General features: G+C 42.3%; 1 protein-coding gene across 23 annotated transcripts in view; it reads right to left on the bottom strand.

Moving 5' to 3' along the window:
* Positions 1-18750, bottom strand: part of RIMBP2 (RIMS binding protein 2) — a 602457-nt gene that overhangs the window by 173773 nt on the left and 409934 nt on the right. For all 23 annotated transcript variants that reach the window (XR_012849985.1, XR_012849987.1, XR_012849994.1 and 20 more), the window contains 2 exons: positions 11590-11699; positions 7814-8626 (listed from right to left, as the gene is read on the bottom strand). Coding sequence is in view for 19 of the 23 variants with exons in the window: in XM_075833186.1 (XP_075689301.1) it covers positions 7814-8626; positions 11590-11699 (923 nt within the window). In the remaining 4 variants the exon portion in view is untranslated. The remainder of the gene's footprint in view (positions 1-7813; positions 8627-11589; positions 11700-18750) is intronic.

The raw sequence follows: 18750 nt of genomic DNA, 5'->3' as shown, positions 1-18750 counted from the left end.
GTATACACAAAACGGTAGTATAGTTACATAGTTAGTATGGCTGAAAAAAGACACATGTCCATCAAGGGATGGGAAAAGGGAAGGTAAAAATTTCTACAGATAAGAATTTACATTTTTTTGTTCTAGGAAATGATCTAAGCCTTTTTTAAAGCCATCTACTGTCCCTGTTGTGACCAGCTCCTGCGGTAGGCTATTCCATAAATTCACCGTTCTCACAGTAAAGAAGGCTTGTCGCCTCTGCAGGTTGAACCTTTTTTTCTCCAGACGGAGGGAGTGCCCCCTTGTTTTTTGAGTGTGTTTTACATGGAACAGGATCTCACCATATTTTTTGTATGTGCCATTAATATATTTATAGAAGTTAATCATGTCCACCCTTAGTCGTCTTTTTTCAAGGCTAAACAGGTTTAATTATTTTACCTAGTTAAGACTGTTGCCAAAAGTATTTCCTGTTTTTTTTTTTAGATGCATTGGAGCACTAAAAATGTATTGTAAAAGAGCACATTGCCTTTAATTAACTGCCATTGGTTACATATTAGGGAGATGTTGCCATGGTATAATAGATAAAATGCATTACAGCTCAGGTACTTTTATTCAGACATTGCACAACGGATAAGGTCAAGAAGTCTACTAAGTGAACGAAAACAAACCTGGTTCAGGCTTAAAAAGCATTAGGGGCAATTTGCTAATAAACTGTTATTAATTGTGATCTATGTAAATAAAAGTGGTTACTATAATTACCCACATTTCTTACGAAGTGTAGTTTAAAACTTTTCATGAAGAGCTTATGGTGTTTTCTAAACTGAACAGCTCTGCAGTGCATGATCTTGCACTTGATACCGTATTTGGCTGGAAAATAGATTCTGTAATTATTTCTGGTTGTGATAATTCCTCAATTAACCAAGCAGAGCTGAGATATTCCAAGAAAATGATTTAACACGCACACACACACAAAAAAAGGTTAAAAGAATCAATTACAGTGACTAGAAAATGTGCCAATTAACCACACTTTACTTGGAAGTGTCACTAACAAAGTCTTGCTATTCAATTCAGTATGCAGAAAAGGTCTAGTCTAGAAATTAACCGAGATTAACAATCAGCATTCACCAGACTGAGATTTGCTGGCAAGAATAGAAAAATCACATCCAATACATAAATCTAAGCTTCTAAAAAGTCAAATATCTGTATGCAGCTTCGTTCATAATAGCCACTTAGCTACAGTACATGGAACTCCTACAGGTAGCTTAATGGGCAATATACAATCTGAAAACAAAGGAAAGTACACCATTCAGCCCTAACATTAAAATTACAGACAGGTGATACGAATAACACTGATTATCTTATTACAACGGCACTTGTCAAGGGGTGGGATATCACAGCAAGTAAACAGTCCGTTTTTGAGGTTGATGTGTTGGAAGCAGGAAATCAAGCATAAGGATCTGAGTGACTTTGACATGAGCCAAATTGTAATGGCTAGATGACTGGACCAGAGTGGTGTGATGCCCTGGGCAATGTTCTGCTGGGAAACCTTGGCTTCTGGCCTTTGTGTGGATGTTACTTTCACATGTACCACCTACCTGAACATTGTTACAGACCAAGTACACCCCGTCATGACAACGATACTCCATAATAGCAGTGGCCTCTTTCTGCAGGATGATGTGCCCTGCCACACTGCAAAACTTGTTAAGGAATGGTTTTAGGAACGTGACAAAGTGTTCAAGGTGTTGACTTGGCCTCTAAATTTCTCAGATCTTAATATGATCACAAATCTGTGGGATGTGCTGGAAAAACAAGTCCAATCCATGGAGGACCCATCTCGCAACTTGCAGGACTTAAAGGATCTGCTGCTAACCTGGTGGTGCCAGATACTACAGGAAATCTTCAGAGGTCTATGCCTCAATGGTTCAGAGCTATTTTGGTGGCACAATTGGGACCTACATAATATTAGGCAGGTGGATTTAATATTATGGCTCAACGGGGTATATGTTCCAGTAAACCAGTACAGTCATTAGCAGCTCACACAGTCTAATACCATGTAATGCTCCATTTCATACTATAGGCCCAAGAGCATACCTGGATATCAGTCCCCAGCTTAGTCGGAACTTGGATAATGTCTCAAATGGAGTGAAGCAGAGAAGCACAGTGTAGCGGAAACTCTTAGTGATGGTGAAGTAGAGTAGCCCATGGTAGCGGGATGTCTCAGCAATGGTGAGGCAGAGTAGCAGCCAGCAGGAACAATGAATGACCAGGACCAGTATTAAGTTGATGCAGGCTAAATTGGGGTGCGGAGTCCAAGGAATTTGCCATTCTTTACCCTTAACCGCTGCAAGGGTATGAACTTTGACGGTAAGATTCCTGGTAATTTTTCACAGGATAGTCCTCAATAGAGGGCCAGGCATAAACCATTTCATGGTCAAATAGATCTGGGTTGGTACCAGGCGGGCAACATCAGATCAAGCAAAGTGAAGATGGAAGCCGGGTCAATCTCCTTATGTGAATCCTGAAGTGTAGTGAACAACTGAATAGTATCCCAGTCAATGGGGCCAAAATCAACAATGAAAACTCATCACAAGGGCTGATAACTAAGCTCTGGAGCAGCTCCTCTTTTAGGTCCAGGGGAAGTGACGCCCTGTGCCGTGACTGTTCCTAATCCTGTGACTGGAGCCACACAGCACAAGCAGAGGAGAGTCATGACGATCCATCAAAACACCACCCATTGAGTAGAGAGAATGCTTGTGTTGGCCTGTGGCTGACATTGCCTGCTCCTCAAAGGGAGCCATCGGACCCGTAGACCACAGGAACCATGATGAGAAGCATGAAATTCTCAGTTTCATTTTTGAGCGTGAAGGCTTCCACAAATTTTCCTCATGCCTAAAACCCTCCCAGTCCAGTTGTTGCAAGCTGCAAGGATACCTTTTGCAGTCTAGAATTTCCTCCACCTCATATTCCTGCAAGTTATCAAGGACAACAGGTCTGGGAGTGGTAGAATCCCCAAAAGAATCAGGACTTAGAATAAATGGTTTTAATAGTGAAACATGAAAAAATGGATGGCTAGAAAATGAGGGCGGATAACCACAGAACCAAAGAATTATGCCTCTTTTGATCTGCATGGAACTTGTGATGTTCCTGGGCCTGTTGGAGGAATTGCTGTAGATCAATGATGAAAAAATGTCAACTTGATGGATAAGTGAAAAAAATTATTATAAGAAAATTCTGCTAAGGGCAATACTGACATTCACTTATCAGGAGAAGAGGAAGTACAGCAGCGGATATATTGTTCCAGAGTTGTTTTGTTTTTCTTTTTCATCTCTCCGTTGATTTGTAAAGGAAATGCGGTGGACAAGGAAAGATTTATTCTCAGAGCTTGGCTGAAAACTTTACAGAATCAGCCCATGTACTGGACTATGAAATTTGAGATGGTCTTGTCAGTAACTCCATGTAATTTTAGATCTTCTTTGATGAAGTTCTCAGCTGATGGGAGACTCTTTAAAGGAATGAAATGAGCCATCTTAGTTAACCAGTTGACAACCACAAAAATCAGCAAGTATTCTTGAACAACTGGCAGATCAATGATAAAATCCATAGTGATTGAGCTCTAGGGTTTTGAAGGGACTAGTAGAGTTTGGAGATGCCCAACTGGTCTGGTATGGGAAGACTTGTTCTGGGCACAGAAAGAAAAGGACCTAATGAATGATCTACAGTCAGAGACTAAATGAGGCCATCAAAAGTTTATGTGGACTAGTTCGGTGGTCTTCTTGATTATCCATGGCCAGCAAGAGGAGAGTTATGCATCTGAGTGATTGCAGTTCATATAAGATTTGAAGGAACAAAGATTTGGTTTTGGATGAAAAGAAGACCATTCTTGGATTGATATAGATCTTAATTGCTTATCTCAGTGGCATACTGTGAGGAGGCACCTTTAAGAAGGATTATTGGATCAGCAAAGGTAGCAAGTAAATTCTTCTCTTTCATGATTGGGGCATCAACATGAAGAGAGACTGGGTCAGTGGAGTGCAAACGGGATAAGAATCAGCCTTACAATTCTTTGATCCTGGATGGTATTTAATATAAAATAAGAATCTGGAAAAGAAGAGGCAAGGTTTTAGCTGTAGCGTCCACGGCCGTGGGCCGTCTGGTTTACTCACCTCCCGACGCCCGCAGCTATGGATCCGTGAGTGCTGGCCCCCATCTCCTTCCTAGGAGACGCCAGCGCTCACTTCCGCTCCGGTCTGCTGCGTCCCGTTGGATGCGCGCACACGCTCGTGCCCAGCCACAAAGGAAATCGCATCATCATCAACTGCCACGATTTCCTGGTTTATAAGAAGGCCCCAGGCCTTCTGATCCTTGCCTGAGCGTTGTTAGTTTTCCCAGTCTGTCTTGCAAATGCTCCATTAGTGTTTCCCGTTCCAGTTGTTACCCGTGCCTTGTTACCTGTTCCTGTTTCCCATGCTTTGCCTTTAGTATTGAGTCGTACCACGTCCTGTGTCATCTGCCACTTCCGGAGGAATCCGCCACATCCTGTGTCATTTGCCATGTCCAGAGGAATCTGCCACGTCCTGTGTCATCTGCCACATCCGGAGGAATCCGCCACGTCTGGCGCAACCTGCGGCACCTGTGTCATCCGCCACATTTGGCGTTATCTGCTGCACCGATCTCCATCAGTGCCAGAGCTGCGGCCACTGTCTGGACTATCTAGGTACCCTTGTGCGGGACATTGTATTACTGGGGTTTCCTGTTGTTTGGCCAGCTGCCTCCCCACTACGGCGGTACGGCATAGTGGGTCCACTACCCGCTTCGTGACATTAGCTACTAAGAAGTTCTGAGGCATTTTAAATTATTGTGGTCTGTGTAGATAGGTAAGCCACTCCTTCCAACAAATAGTGCCATTCTTCCAATGTCAGTTTAATAACAAATAATTCCTGATCAGCGGCCTCAATTTCTCTCGGCTGGAAGAAGTTTCTTTGAGAAGAAGGCAGTGGGATGAGTAAGGCGTTTTGGTCCCACTCTCTGGATGGCTTTAACAGCTAAAGTAGTTCAGAGGCATCAACCCAAACAATAGTAGTGAAAGATCCGGGTGGACTTTGAAGCCAGTCAAATCAATCAGTGACTGAACAATAGCAGAGAAATTAGGAAAACACTTCGTATAGAAGTTAGCAAAATGCAAAAATCTTTGAACTTCCTTCAACTAGATTGTGTCGGCCATTGCTGTACCACTGTCACCTTCCCTGGATCCATCTGAATTACCTGGGTGGAGAAAATGAAACTGAGGAATTGCACTTTTGTAGTTTGGGTCGTTACGAAAGCGGCGATACCAATTATGCATAGTTGTTTTTTATTTTTCTCCAATAATAATATACTTATTATGGGGAAAAAAAGGCAATTTTGCATTTTTTAACATGAAAACTTTATTTTTTTCTTTTTATACAACATTTTTATAAACTTTTTTTTTTTTGTTTCGACAAGGGGACTTGAAGGCCAGCAACTCTGATCACTATAGTAATACATTACACTATTTACATAGTGCAATGTTTTAGAGCTGTCAATGTGACATTGTCAGCAAGCCAATTAGGACCTGCCGGAGGCGGGCCCTAACAGGCTTCCAGACTTGGCAGACCAGGAGGACATTTTTAGGCAGACCAGGAGGACATTTTTAGGCCTCTGGTTGCCATACCAACCATCACCACCCTTGCGATTGGGGCGTGGGGTGCCAATCAGCTAAAAACTACTTAGATGCCGTGGCCGCTATTGACCGCTGCATCTAAGGAGCTAGCTCCTGTTCTGGCCGTAATATACAGCGGACACCCGGTAGTGATGGCGCGCTCTCAGGTTCTGAGCCCGCATCATCGCTGCGATCTAACTGTACTACGGTTTGCGGGAACCAATTCCCGACTGGGCCGTATATATACGGCACATGTCGTAAAGGGGTTAATAGGTCATTATGTGAGACTGCTGGGCTGGCACTAATATTTGGCCTGCACAATATCATGACTAAAACAGAGGGTAACATCTGCAAAATGGCACCATTATATAGGCTCTGTGTGGAAGTAGTGTTGTACATTTTAACAGTAAATAGTGTTAGTCAGAATGAAGAGCTGTCTGTAATATCACTAAGCTTGAACACCCATACAGTATTATCTAAAGGTGATTACCAGAGATGGTCCTAAGCACGTCAAGGCAGTTAACTGGTCACCCCTGAGACATAAATATTGTAAAACATGTCATGTCAAATGGTTAAGCAAGTTTTCAGAAATTCTTAACCAGTATAAAATATCCTGTATACTAACTTGTATTTTAAGTTACACTCTCTTAAAAGTGCACCTAACTTTTCAGGTGACTATCAAAATAAGATGTCATATGTGTACATGAGAAATAACACTATTTCTGACCATTATATGAGTTTAAATCTGCATTTTGTTTAAGAAGTTTTTCCCTTCTCAGTTTAATCTGAGCTAGTGGGTGGAACCTACCTGCTATCATGCTATACACAGCACACACAGAGAAGGGAACATTCTGGTCTACTATCTCTATGTAGCACAACCTTAGAGCAGAAGCAGCATGGAAGACCTCATACAGCAGTAAGGAGCAGAGTAGCTGAGAATCCAGCACTGGGGTGACATATAACTGTTACCAGCAGCCTGTGTTTCCTCTCTCTCTGTTTCTACTCCCTCCTCCTGCTCCCCCCTCTCCATAGACTTCTATGGGTCACAGCCTGCATCGCTTTCTCTCCCTGCTTCTGCTCCCACCTCCTGCTCTCCCCTCCTTTTTCCATAGACTTTTATGGGCAGGCTGTGAAGACACTGGAGGCAGAGACAAAGCCCCTTTTTCTGCAGTCCGTCTCCTCTGCTCTGTGACTAGAGACAGATTTTAATTATCAACAGGGGATGGAAGATTACAGAAAGGGAGACACCTAGCAGCAGTAACTTCACACAGAATTTGCATGGCTAAAATGACTACATTTTAACAGTAAATAAATAAATCACAAAATTGATATATATCAGATATACTATTAGATTAGCATAGTTTTTTAAAGTTAGTATCCTTTTAACTTCTTTTGATTGAAAAAAAAATATTTAAGAAAAACTATTTTAGGGTCTGCTCACATCATTTAAGAGCAATACGTTGAAGGTACACATCAGGAGTATTCTCCGGCGTATAAATCCATCATAAGGCGCCAACATATGCCACTGTATAGCCATTATCGAGAAGAAAAGAAAAGAAGAAAGGCTTCACAGGACAACACCGTTTGACTTCGGGTATTTGTAAGTGTGAGTTGGTAGTAGGTTTAAGCACGGTAAGTGTTAACAGGGAAAAGAAGAATGGGGATTTTTGTCGGTGCTGCACATAAACCACAAGGGCTGTAGAGTTTTTATAAAAAACATAAAAATTTTATTTGGTGTAGTATTAAAAGAATAGCTACGCGTTTCGAAGTTGGACTTACCCCTTCCTCAGGCTTATACACCAATGTGTCCCCATGTATATGCTGAACTCATAAGCAGGGTCTGTATCAAAACTTTTATAGTATTACACATTTAGCTTCAAATATTTAAATAGAAGTATGATCTCACACTACAGCGGACCTGCATCTGTAACATGCTACCCTTAATTAGGACATTGTTTTATAGGTGACAGATCCACTTTGAGTATGTGGAGTTGGAACAATGTGAAATACCTGTTTCTTTTGCATACTGTGATAACTCACTAAGTTAAGATAACTTAGTAGGTTTCACGATATTACCATGACAAATGAATTACTCAACTCAGCAACAACTGTGCCTAACCAAAACACAGCATGTTTCATAAATATAACATAACTGACCTGATGGTTGAGTAGAAAACTCTGCATATGCTTCCTTTCTTTCCCTCTGTTCCAAAGGAAGCTGCCATGGCATTTGGTGGGGCTTTGCAAGAAGTTTGACTTTGTACGTTGTATTGGGTTTTAAGTTGATAAAGTGATACTTGTAACTGGCAGCCTTAACAATGTCAAATTCCTCATCATTCAAGAATATGACGTGGCTATAATTGCTATTGCTTGGGAGCCATGTAATTCTGGCAGACATTGGGGTGATATTGTCCACTTTGAGATGAGAAGGAGCTACAATAACATCCTTCCCAACCAATAAAGTACACTGCAGGTCATCAGAGTTGCCCCGATCTGTGACCGTCTGGATTGATATGCGGTATGTAACTGTGGCAAGATCCAGTTTTTCAAGTAGACATTTGGTTCTGCTTCCAAAGCTCAAGGTTGCACGGACTTCTTTTCCTACCAACACATTATAGCTGTGAATTGTACCCCAGCCCAGTGGCACTAGTGGAGGCTCCCAGCCCACAATAACACTTTTGGCGAGTTGTTTGATAAGGGTTATTTTCCGAGGATAAGGCACAATGTCTTCTCCAATCTCATCAATGTTCACATCCATGGTCCCTGTTCCATTGTTTAGCACACTGGACTCTATGTGGAGTAGTGGGGTGATCTCCAGCTTGTGCTCTCCTTGAAGAAGAGGAGCGGAGTGATTGAGGAAATTTTCTTCCTGTTCACTGGACAAGGTGCTGGACACATGAAATTCTTCATTTTTAACAAAATCTACAAAATTTGAAGGTACAAGTCCCCTCTGGCCATCCAGTAATTCTCCTGTGTTACAAATACAGTTATAAATAAATGTATTATACATCCTTCTTAAAGGGTAAATAAACGTTAAAAAAAACTTTTGACTTGTCATAGAGACACGTCAGAAGCTTTGATCGGTGCAAGTCTGAGCACTGAGACCTCCACTGATGACTAAAACAAAGCGGCAGAAGTGCTCAGGTGAGCGCTGTGCAGCTTAGTTTCTGATCGGCTACGCTCAGCTTTCCTCTGAGAGACAAGCAAGCAATGTACAGACTCATAGACTTTCTATTGAGCTCGTACACCGCTCACTGGGCTTTCTGTGGAAAGAAATGAAGTGACACAGCGCTCACCTGAGTGCTTATGCCGCTTCTTTTTAGCGATCGGTGGTGGTCTCAGTGTTCAGACTCCTACCGATGTAAACTTCGGTGGGGGTTTCAGTGCTCGGACCCCCGCCGATTGAAATTTTTGATATGTCACTTTGACATGTCAAAAGATTTTTAATAGTTTAGTTACACTTTAAAATTCTGCTGAAATGTGTACACATATTATTGAGCAGAGCAGATGTAATTGCATTTAGTAACTTAGAGCTTGTGTTCATTAAAAGTTACTAAACATTTTCTTAGTGAGCCCGCATTTTAAGTTTCTTTCTATGCATCTACTTTACAAAAGGATTTCTTGGGCAATTACTCAGGGCCCCCATTTGCTATAGGCTCCCATGGATGGGACACCCAAGAGTAACCTAAGAGTGGAGCAAAAAAACATTCAGCTCCACTCCCAGTTCCAGCAGTTGGGCAGATTGCTTAATTACAATGTCCCAAAATAGAGGGAACTGTGCAGCTCCCAAAACTGTGCAGGTGCACAGCCGCAAAGTCCTCACCTGATCTGCACTGATGGCAGTATTGTGTGGCCACTATTATTTAAGCATTGTAAATAAGAAAACATTTACTTTGTAACATAAACCTTGTTTCTATTGTTTTACAATCAAGCCACAAATGTAAACAATGGATTTTTTTCATTTTGGTTGCCCTGCCTAGGGATATGTATGTATTTCTACTGTATTATACACCGTGTTCCAAATTATTATGCACATTGGATTTAAGGGTCATAAACATTTAATTATTAGTTTTTCAATTAAACTCATGCATGGTATTGTTTCTTAGGGCTCTTTGGATCATTGTAATCAATCTCAGACACCTGTGATAATTAGTTTGCCAGGTGTGCCCAATCAAAGGAAAACGACTTAAGAAGGATGTTCCACATTATTAAGCAGGCCACAGGTTTCAAGCAATATGGGAAAGAAAAAGGATCTCTCTGCTGCCGAAAAGCGTGAAATAGTGCAATACCTTGGATAAGGTATGAAAACATTGGATATTTCAAGAAAACTTAGGCGTCATCATCGTACTGTGAAAAGATTTGTGGCTGATTCAGAGCACAGACGGGTTCGTTCAGATAAAGGAATAATGAGGAAGGTTTCTGCCAGACAAATTAATAGGATTAAGGAGAGCAGCTGCTAAAATGCCATTGCAAAGCAGCAAACAGGTATTTGAAGCCGCTGGTGCCTCTGGAGTCCCGCGAACCTCAAGGTGTAGGATCCTCCAGAGGTTTGCAAGTGTGCATAAAGTTATTATTCGGCCACCCCTAAACAATGCTCACAAGCAGAAACGGTTGCAGTGGGCTCAGAAATACATAAAGACTAATTTTCAAACTGTGTTCTTTACTGATGAGTGCCGTGCAACCCTGGATGGTCCAAATGGATGGAGTAGTGGATGGTTGGTGAATGGCCACCATGTCCCAACAAGGCTGCGACGTCAGCAAGGAGGTGGCAGAGTCATGTTTTGGGCTGGAATCATGGGGAGTGAGCTGGTAGGCCCCTTTAGGGTCCCTGACGGTGTGAAAATGACCTCTGCAAAGTACATAGAGTTTATGACTGACCACTTTCTTCTGTGGTACAAAAAGAAGAACTGTGCCTTCCGTAGCAAAATTATCTTCATGCATGACAATGCACCATCTCATGCTGCAAAGAATACCTCTGTGTCATTGGCTGCTATGGGCATAAAAGGAGAGAAACTCATGGTGTGGCCCCCATGTTCCCCTGACCTCAACCCTATTGAGAACCTTTGTAGCATCCTCAAGCAAAATATCTATGAGGGTGGGAGGCAGTTCACATCAAAACAGAAGCTCCGGGAGGCTATTCTGACATCCTGCAAAGATATTCAAGCAGAAACTGTCCAAATACTCACAAATTCAATGGATGCAAGAATTGTGAAGGTGATCTCAAAGAAGCGGTCCTATGTTAACATGTAACTTGGCCTGTTAAGTTGTTTTTTTGATTGAAAGAGTTTTTGATTTCTGTAAATATGACCTCCTGATGCTCCAAATTCAACAAATTAAAATTTTAGTTCTCATTACAACCTTTAAAATGTTTTGATCTCTGTTGTGCATAATAATTTGAAACAGTGCATTTTGAGTTTTTTACTTCTAAAAAAAAACCTGTTATCATTAGGAGATTTGTTTGATAAAATTTGCATTATATTTCAACGGTTGATGGCTTGAAGATTATACTGACTGTCATTTGCATCGACTATTTAGGAAAATCAGCGAAAAATAACATTTGCATAATAATTTGGAACGCGGTGTATATATATTTAAGAAAAAACATCTGTGTATTCTGTAGACTTTAAAAATACAATTTAGTATATTTGTATATACTAAATCAAATCATGACTAAACAGCCTTGTTTATAACAAGGGGAAAAAAAATACGAGCAGACTCTTAATCGATTTACATACTTATTATGCGAATGTTGATATCTGACTATTTAGGAGTACTAAAGTCTATTAATAAAAATTTTTATAAATAAATGCAAACCTAATATAATAAAAGTAAATCAATATAATACTGGTTTAGTAAATACAGTTCATAAGGAAAAGGAAAATGAAGCATGCAGCTACGCAGTTGTCATTTACTTTGTGTGAAGTGTAAAATACCTTCATAGAACCCATCCTCATCCATATCTCCATAAACATAGAGGTATTTTCCTGCCACCAGCGGAAGTTCTGCCTCTGGGTTTTCATTTGGTCCATCATAGGGATTGTAACTGAGACAAAAAAAAGTCAAATAGATACAAAGGCGTAATATACAAGCAAATATGGTAAAGCCACGTTGAGAATGAATAGGCGAAGACTATATGTGATTACAGTGACATAACTACGGGGCCCGTGTCACCCCGGCCAGGCACATTACATCATGTGACGGGCCTGGCGGCATGGGCCCCCTCATGCTTGGTAGAATCACTAACACCCGACATCCGGGGGGATTTGGATGCAAGGTGAACACTATGTCGGAAAGAGGACAGGGATGCTCAGATTCTGAGCAGGGACCAGGACGACACACAACGTCCTCTTGAGCGTCAGGACGTTCGTAGAGGAAGGAGCTAGCAGCGCTCGGGCCAGAAGAGGATGGAGGGCGGAGCTAAAGGGAATGATGCATGACAGTCACAGACGGGCGGAGTACAATCACACAGGACGGGCGGTGGACAGTTACAGGACGGGAGGCAGTCTCATAGGACGGGCGGAGGACTGCGACAGGACTGATGGAGGACAGGTAGGGCAAGTTAAAGGGAGGTGGGGGAAGTTTTGCTTAACAGTGTCTGTTAACACCTAAACTGAAGCCTGCCTGGCCCTGCCCTCTGTCATGTTATATTATATATTCCCTCTCTGATTCAAATTTTACCCACATTACATTAAAGGGGTGATCTATGCATTTTATATTGATGGCCCATCCTTAGGATAGGCCATCAATATCAGATTAGTGAGGGTCCGTGATAGATGGCACCACAGCGTTTGCAGCCATGGACTTTTCCCAATTAAAAAGCACAACTCGGTACACATACGAAGTGACTGTGCCTAAGCTTGCATTCAAGTGAACTGGATTGAGCTGCAATCCCAGGCACAGCTGTTACCGATGTGTACGGCGTTGTGCCTGGTAAACACTGAAGAGGCCAATGTGACGAACGCCTCGGCCCCTTAAAAACAGCTGCGTAAAAAAAGTCTCGTAAAAAGAAGTGCATGTCACTTCTTGAGCCGATCAGCCGTTTTTCATTGACTCTATAGAAAAACAGCTCCAATAACGTCCGTAAAATACGCAGCGAAAAACTCGAGTAGTTACAAAATCATCTGAAAATCAGGAACTGTTTTCAGGCGAAAACTGCTCCGTAATTTCAGACGTATTTTGCTACTGCGTGTGAACATACCCTTACAGTAAAAAAAGTAAAAAAGTTCATGTAATGCGACATCGAAACATGTGGAGGTCATATTGTTCCATATTTCTTTAAACTGACAGAATTCATTATGTTAGATTGTGCTCAGTGCAATGCAGGTGAATAGACTCCATGCTTGACAGGATTCTCAAGAAATTATTTCCAAAAATGACTTTCTTCATGACTCAAACAATTAAATGTGTCATGTCACAAATGTCAAAATCTTGTGTGATAAGAGGCGAATATTACTTTATTATTTTCACTATAAGTTCTCTCTCTATAACCTCTAAAATCCAAAAATCTGAAGGGCAATTTGACATTTTAACTTGTCATCTGGAACTTTTTCCTTTATCTTAATGGAATTTGTGGAGCATTATCAATAATAATAGGCATCAATAATTGTGCTTTATTCCCCTGTATATGCACACTTATGTATTCTAATTTGTCCTTTGTTGTTTGCAATTATATAATAACATTGGTGTTATATATATATATATATGTATATAAAAAGATACTTGTTCCTACATTTCGGGATCCTGTTCCGATTTTCTCCAGGGTTCCATTTTGATCCCCTGGTTTAAAACTAATTTTTGCAGATTTTGCAGGGCAATTGAATAAGCTGAATGATTTGAGAGAACAAGTTTTAAAATTGAAGACAATCATACAATTTGATTTAAAAAAAAAAAGAGAGCATTCTGCAAGGAGTGATAGAGCACCCCAAAAAGTCTGCTGGCTTAATAGAAGACCTCTATGGACCTTCAAGTGTGGCAAATGTCTGGCATGTGAATCAATAGTAGTATAGAAAACCGTCATAAGTACAACAACTGGTAGGGAATACTCACATAGAGAATTTATCAATTGTCTATCTAAAGGAGTAATTTACATGGCGAAATGTACATGCCCAATGGACTACATTGGTAAAACGAAACGTGAGTTCAGAAGACGGATAAGGGATCATTACAATGATATTCTTAATAAAAAAAGATACCCCAATTGCTAGGCACATATGGGCAGTACATGGAGGTAACCCTGGGGCTATTAAATTCCAGAGAATCCAACGTATTGAGCCTATTCTAAGAGGGGGTAACTGGTACAGGGACCTGTTACAGGTTGAAAGTCGATGGATTCATAGAATGAGATCAGTGGCCCCAGAAGGCTTGAATGAAAATTTGAACTATGACTGCTTCCTCTGATACGCAAACCATGCCCATGAATACAACCATTATTGTAATGATTCACGATGGCTCTAGAGAGGGATATGTGTGAGGATGGAGATATACATGTCTTTTTGATGGTGCAATCATACTCCCATAGTGGAATATGTATCTTACCATCCCTATATTTACTATGAATATGCAAAAATAATAATAATTTGAAAACCATGTTTTAATAATGGATCTAGTGTCCTATATTGGCAATATAGGACATTACAGCAATATATGGCTAGAAGAATGGAGCTCTTCGAATATGCCCTAATGAGCACAATGATTAATGTGTACGCACACTATGAAATAAGGAAGCATTTAGCTAATGGGGATATAGCTGAAGAAATCCCTGTATAGACACCGATAATCCGGCCCACTGGGGAGGGAGTGAGGAGGCGATGTCAATGTGAGACTGACGACGTATCAGTGCTCGCGACTGATTGGATGTCTGACGACCGGACCCTCGGAAGGGGCGGAGTTACCGGACATATAAAAGGAGTGTGTTCAGAAGCACTCGCTGCCACGGCCATATGATCTGCTACACTGCTATGCTCAATACCCCCCTGACGAACCAGTATGTAATTGGGGAAACGCGTAGGAGCTGGAGCTGAAGTTAGGGAAATGATCACAATATTAGGTATAGGTTCCAGAGACAACAGGGTCATTCTTTTCAGAACGAGTGCCTGGTGTGTTGTCAACAGCGAGGGTTGACAGTGAGGTTTAAGGAACAGACAGAATTCCATTGTGCAAGTTCATATGATCCAAGCCTACCCTGCTGTACATTCAAGGAACTATAACCCTGTATTCATCACTGTGAATAGATATTGATGCGTATGTCCAATAATACAACAGTATAAACAATACTATATTGATATTCCATTTTATATGGGTTATATTAAAAGCTAAGTTTTAGATACTAATCCTTCCTCTACTAACAAGTTTCACATTTGGGATGTCTAACGGGAACTAGCCCGTCGGTGATTAACTGGGAACTATCAAATGGTTCTGGGAGCCTCCCATTTCTCTAGATCATTTTTGAGATGTTTTTACACCTTGATTGGAGTCCACCTGTGGTAAATTAATTTGATTGGACAAGATTTGGAAAGACACACCCCTGTCTATATAAGGCAGAGGTGCCCAACGGGAACCGTCTAGGGGTGCCGCGACACTCCACTCATACAATGCAAAAAAAATAACATATTTTTTTTGCTGCAAGCTCCGTCCCCGACGCTTACTCCAACCATGCTTGTAGCAGACGTGATGCACGCATGTCTGCTACAGGTACTGCCCACCACTTCCCACTAGAAGAGCCTGGCAGAATGAGAGGAGCCATTAACGCTGGGCAGGGTAAGTATTTTTTCTATAGTTTGTTAGCAATTGTGTGAGGACTGGAGCCAGGGGAATGCTGGGAGTTGTAGTACTCCCCTCTTATACTTCTTCCCTGTAATGTCCTCTGAGATCACATAACAGTCTCAACATGCTGGGAGTTGTAGTTCTCTCCTCTTATACCTCCTCCGTGTAATGTCCTCTGATATCCCTTAATAACAGCCTGGACATGCTGGGAGTTGTAGTTCTCTCCTCTTATACGTCCTCCCTGTAATGTTCTCTGATATCCCATAATAACAGCCTGGAAATTCTGGGAGTTGTAGTTCTCTCCTCTTATACCTCCTCCCTGTAATGTCCTCTGATACCCCATAATAACAGCCTGGACATGCTTGGAGTTGTAGTTCTCCCCTCTTATACCTCTTTATTTATTCCTTCCCCAGGAGTAAGCACACTTTTCCGTCTGTGATGGTCACTCTACTAGAGGGGCTGATGGTCATTTTACTGTGAGTGGCGGGCTGATGGTCATTTTACTGGGGGGAGGGGGGCTGATGGTCAATTTACTGGGGGGGGGGCTTATGGTCTCTTTACAGGGGGGCTGATGGTCATTTTACTGTGAGTAGGAGGCTGATGGTCATGTTATTGTAAGTGGGGGGCTGATGGTGACTTTACTGGAGGGGGCTGGTGACTTTACTGGAGGGGGCTGATGGTGACTTTACTGGGGGGTTGATGGACACTTTACGGGGGGATCAGGCTGATGGACACTTTACTGGAGGGGGCTTATGGTCTCTTTACTGGAGGGGGCTGATGGTCAATTTATTGGAGGGGGCTGATGGTCAATTTACTGGAGGGGGCTGATGGTCAATTTACTGGAGGTGGCTGATGGTCAATTTACTGGAGGGGGCTGATGGTTATTTTACTGTGAGTGGGGGGCTGATGGTCATTTTACCGTGAGTGGTGCCTGATGGTCTTTGAGTAGTTTCTGCCTCTGACCTACCATTAAAATTAATAGGAGGCAGAAAAAACCTGCGGTGCTCATTTGGAGTGCTTTTTTTGCTTGCGGTTTTTGCATTAGCTTCAACAGTTAAAAAAAAATGTGGCCAAATAAATTCTTTTTTTTTCCCAGGGGTGCCTCGAGCCTGAAAAGTTTGGGAAACGCTGATATTAGGTCTCACAGCTGACAATGTATATCAGAGCAATAACCAAGCCATGTGTTAAGGATCTGCCAGGCACTGCTTCTGTATCCACGCCCATAGGTAATCAGTCTGCACCTGCTTCTATGTCTGTGAGACTGACTCCATCTTCCACCACTCAGGATGGCAGGCTTAGGAGTGGGAGAGCCTATCACAGCCTGGCCAGACGGAGCTAGCTCCCGCCCCCTGTCTATTTATACCTGCCTTTCCTGTTCCTCCTTGCTTGTGATTCTTCTCGTTTGGTTTCCTGGCCCTGCTGCAGCTTCTGAACTATTTGACTCTGCTTCATATTGACCCTGGCTTACGGACTACTCTCCTGCTCTGCGTTTGGTACCTCGTACACTCCTGGTTTGACTCGGCTTGTTCACTACTCTCCTGCTCTGCGTTTGGTACCTCGTACACTCCTGGATTGACTCGGCTCGTTCACCACTCTTGTTGCTCACGGTGTTGCCGTGGGCAACTGCCCCTTTTCCCTTGCTTCTGTGTACCCTTGTCTGTTTGTCTGTCGTGCACTTATTGAGTGTAGGGACCGTCGCCCAGTTGTACCCCGTCGCCTAGGGCGGGTCGTTGCAAGTAGGCAGGGACTGAGTGGCGGGTAGATTAGGGCTCACTTGTCTGTTTCCTTACCCCCATCCTTACACCATGAGGAGGAAAGAACTGCCTATAGAGCTCAGAGAGATGGTTGTGTGGAGGCACAGATTTGGAGAAGGGTACTAAAAAAAATATTTTGCAATGAAAGCTCCAAAGAACACAGCGGCCCCTATAATTCTTAAATGGAAGAAGTTTGGAACAACCAGGACTCCTTCTAGAGCTGGCCACCCCAGCAAACTAAGTAATTGAAGGAGAAGGGCCTTGGTAAGAAAGGTGACCAAGAACCCAATGGTCACTCTGGCTAAGCTCCAAAGATCCTGTGTGCAGATGGGAGAAACTTTCAGATGGTCACTGCAGCACTCCACCAATCTGGGCTTTATGGCAGAGTGGCCAGAAAGAAGCCTCTCTTCAGTAAAAGACACATGAAAACCTGCTTGGAGTTGGCAAAAAAGCACGTAAAGGACTCTCAGACTGTGAGAAACAAAATTCTGTAGTCGGATGAAACCAAGATTTAACCTTTTGACCTCAATTCAGGAGGAAACCAGGCACTGCTCATCACCTGCCCAATACCATCTGTACAGTCAAGCATGGTGGTGGCATCATGCTGTGGGGGTGTTTTTCAGTGGCTGGGACAGGGAGACTGGTCAGGGTTGAGGGAATGATAAATGGAGTAAAGTATAGAGATATTCTTAATGAAAACCTGATTCAGAGTGCTCTGGACCTCAGACTGGGCCAAAGGTTCACCTTCCAACAAGACATTGACCCTAAGCACACAGTCAAAACAACACACGAGTGGCTTAGAGACAAATCTGTGAATGTCATTGAGTGGCCCAGCCAGAGCCCTGACTTGAACCCAATCAATCATCTCTGGAGAGACGTGAAAATGGCTGTCTACCGACGGTGCCCATCTAACCTGACAGAGCTTGAGAGGATCTGCAGAGAAGAATGGCAGAAAATCCCCAAATTCAGGTGTGCAAACCTTGTGGCATCATACCCAAGGAGACTGGAGGCTGTTATCGCCAACAAAGTGCTGAGTAAAGGGTCTGAATACTTATGTCAGTGCAGAATGGTGGGGAAAAACTTGACTTTTTATTTTATTTTAGCACAAGGCCTCATCATAACAAAATGTAAAAAAAAATAGAAAGGGCCTGAAGACTTTCCGAATGCATTGTATACCCATTATAGCAGGGTAATTGCCATATTTCAATTGTAATGTCTGTCTATTACTGTCATGTGTGTTTTAATTGATTTGTGCATTTACTGCAGTATATAGTATTTGCAGACTGACTACCTTTATATAAGTTCAGCTGGTTGGCCTACTTGTGCAAAAATAATATTTTTTTTATACACTTGCTTTACTGTTTTCATACTAAAAACCAACCACTCGCAGCCCACTGTACTGAATCTGTAGTGTAGAACTGCTTTGGTTGCCTGAGGGAGCCAGCCACAGACTGATAAGCCGCCTGGGACAGTGAGCGTGGTCACACAATGTCTTTTAGCTAAGCACATAGACAACAGCTTCTTCTAAGTTAACCCTCTGGATTGTGAGACTTTAGTGAATGAAAAACAATGAATCTA

The sequence above is a fragment of the Rhinoderma darwinii genome, chromosome 1, assembly GCF_050947455.1.
Source record: "Rhinoderma darwinii isolate aRhiDar2 chromosome 1, aRhiDar2.hap1, whole genome shotgun sequence".
Classification (NCBI taxonomy): Eukaryota; Metazoa; Chordata; class Amphibia; order Anura; family Rhinodermatidae; genus Rhinoderma; species Rhinoderma darwinii.
The sequence above is the reverse complement of the archived record's forward strand: the minus strand, read 5'-3'. Positions and strand labels throughout refer to the sequence as shown.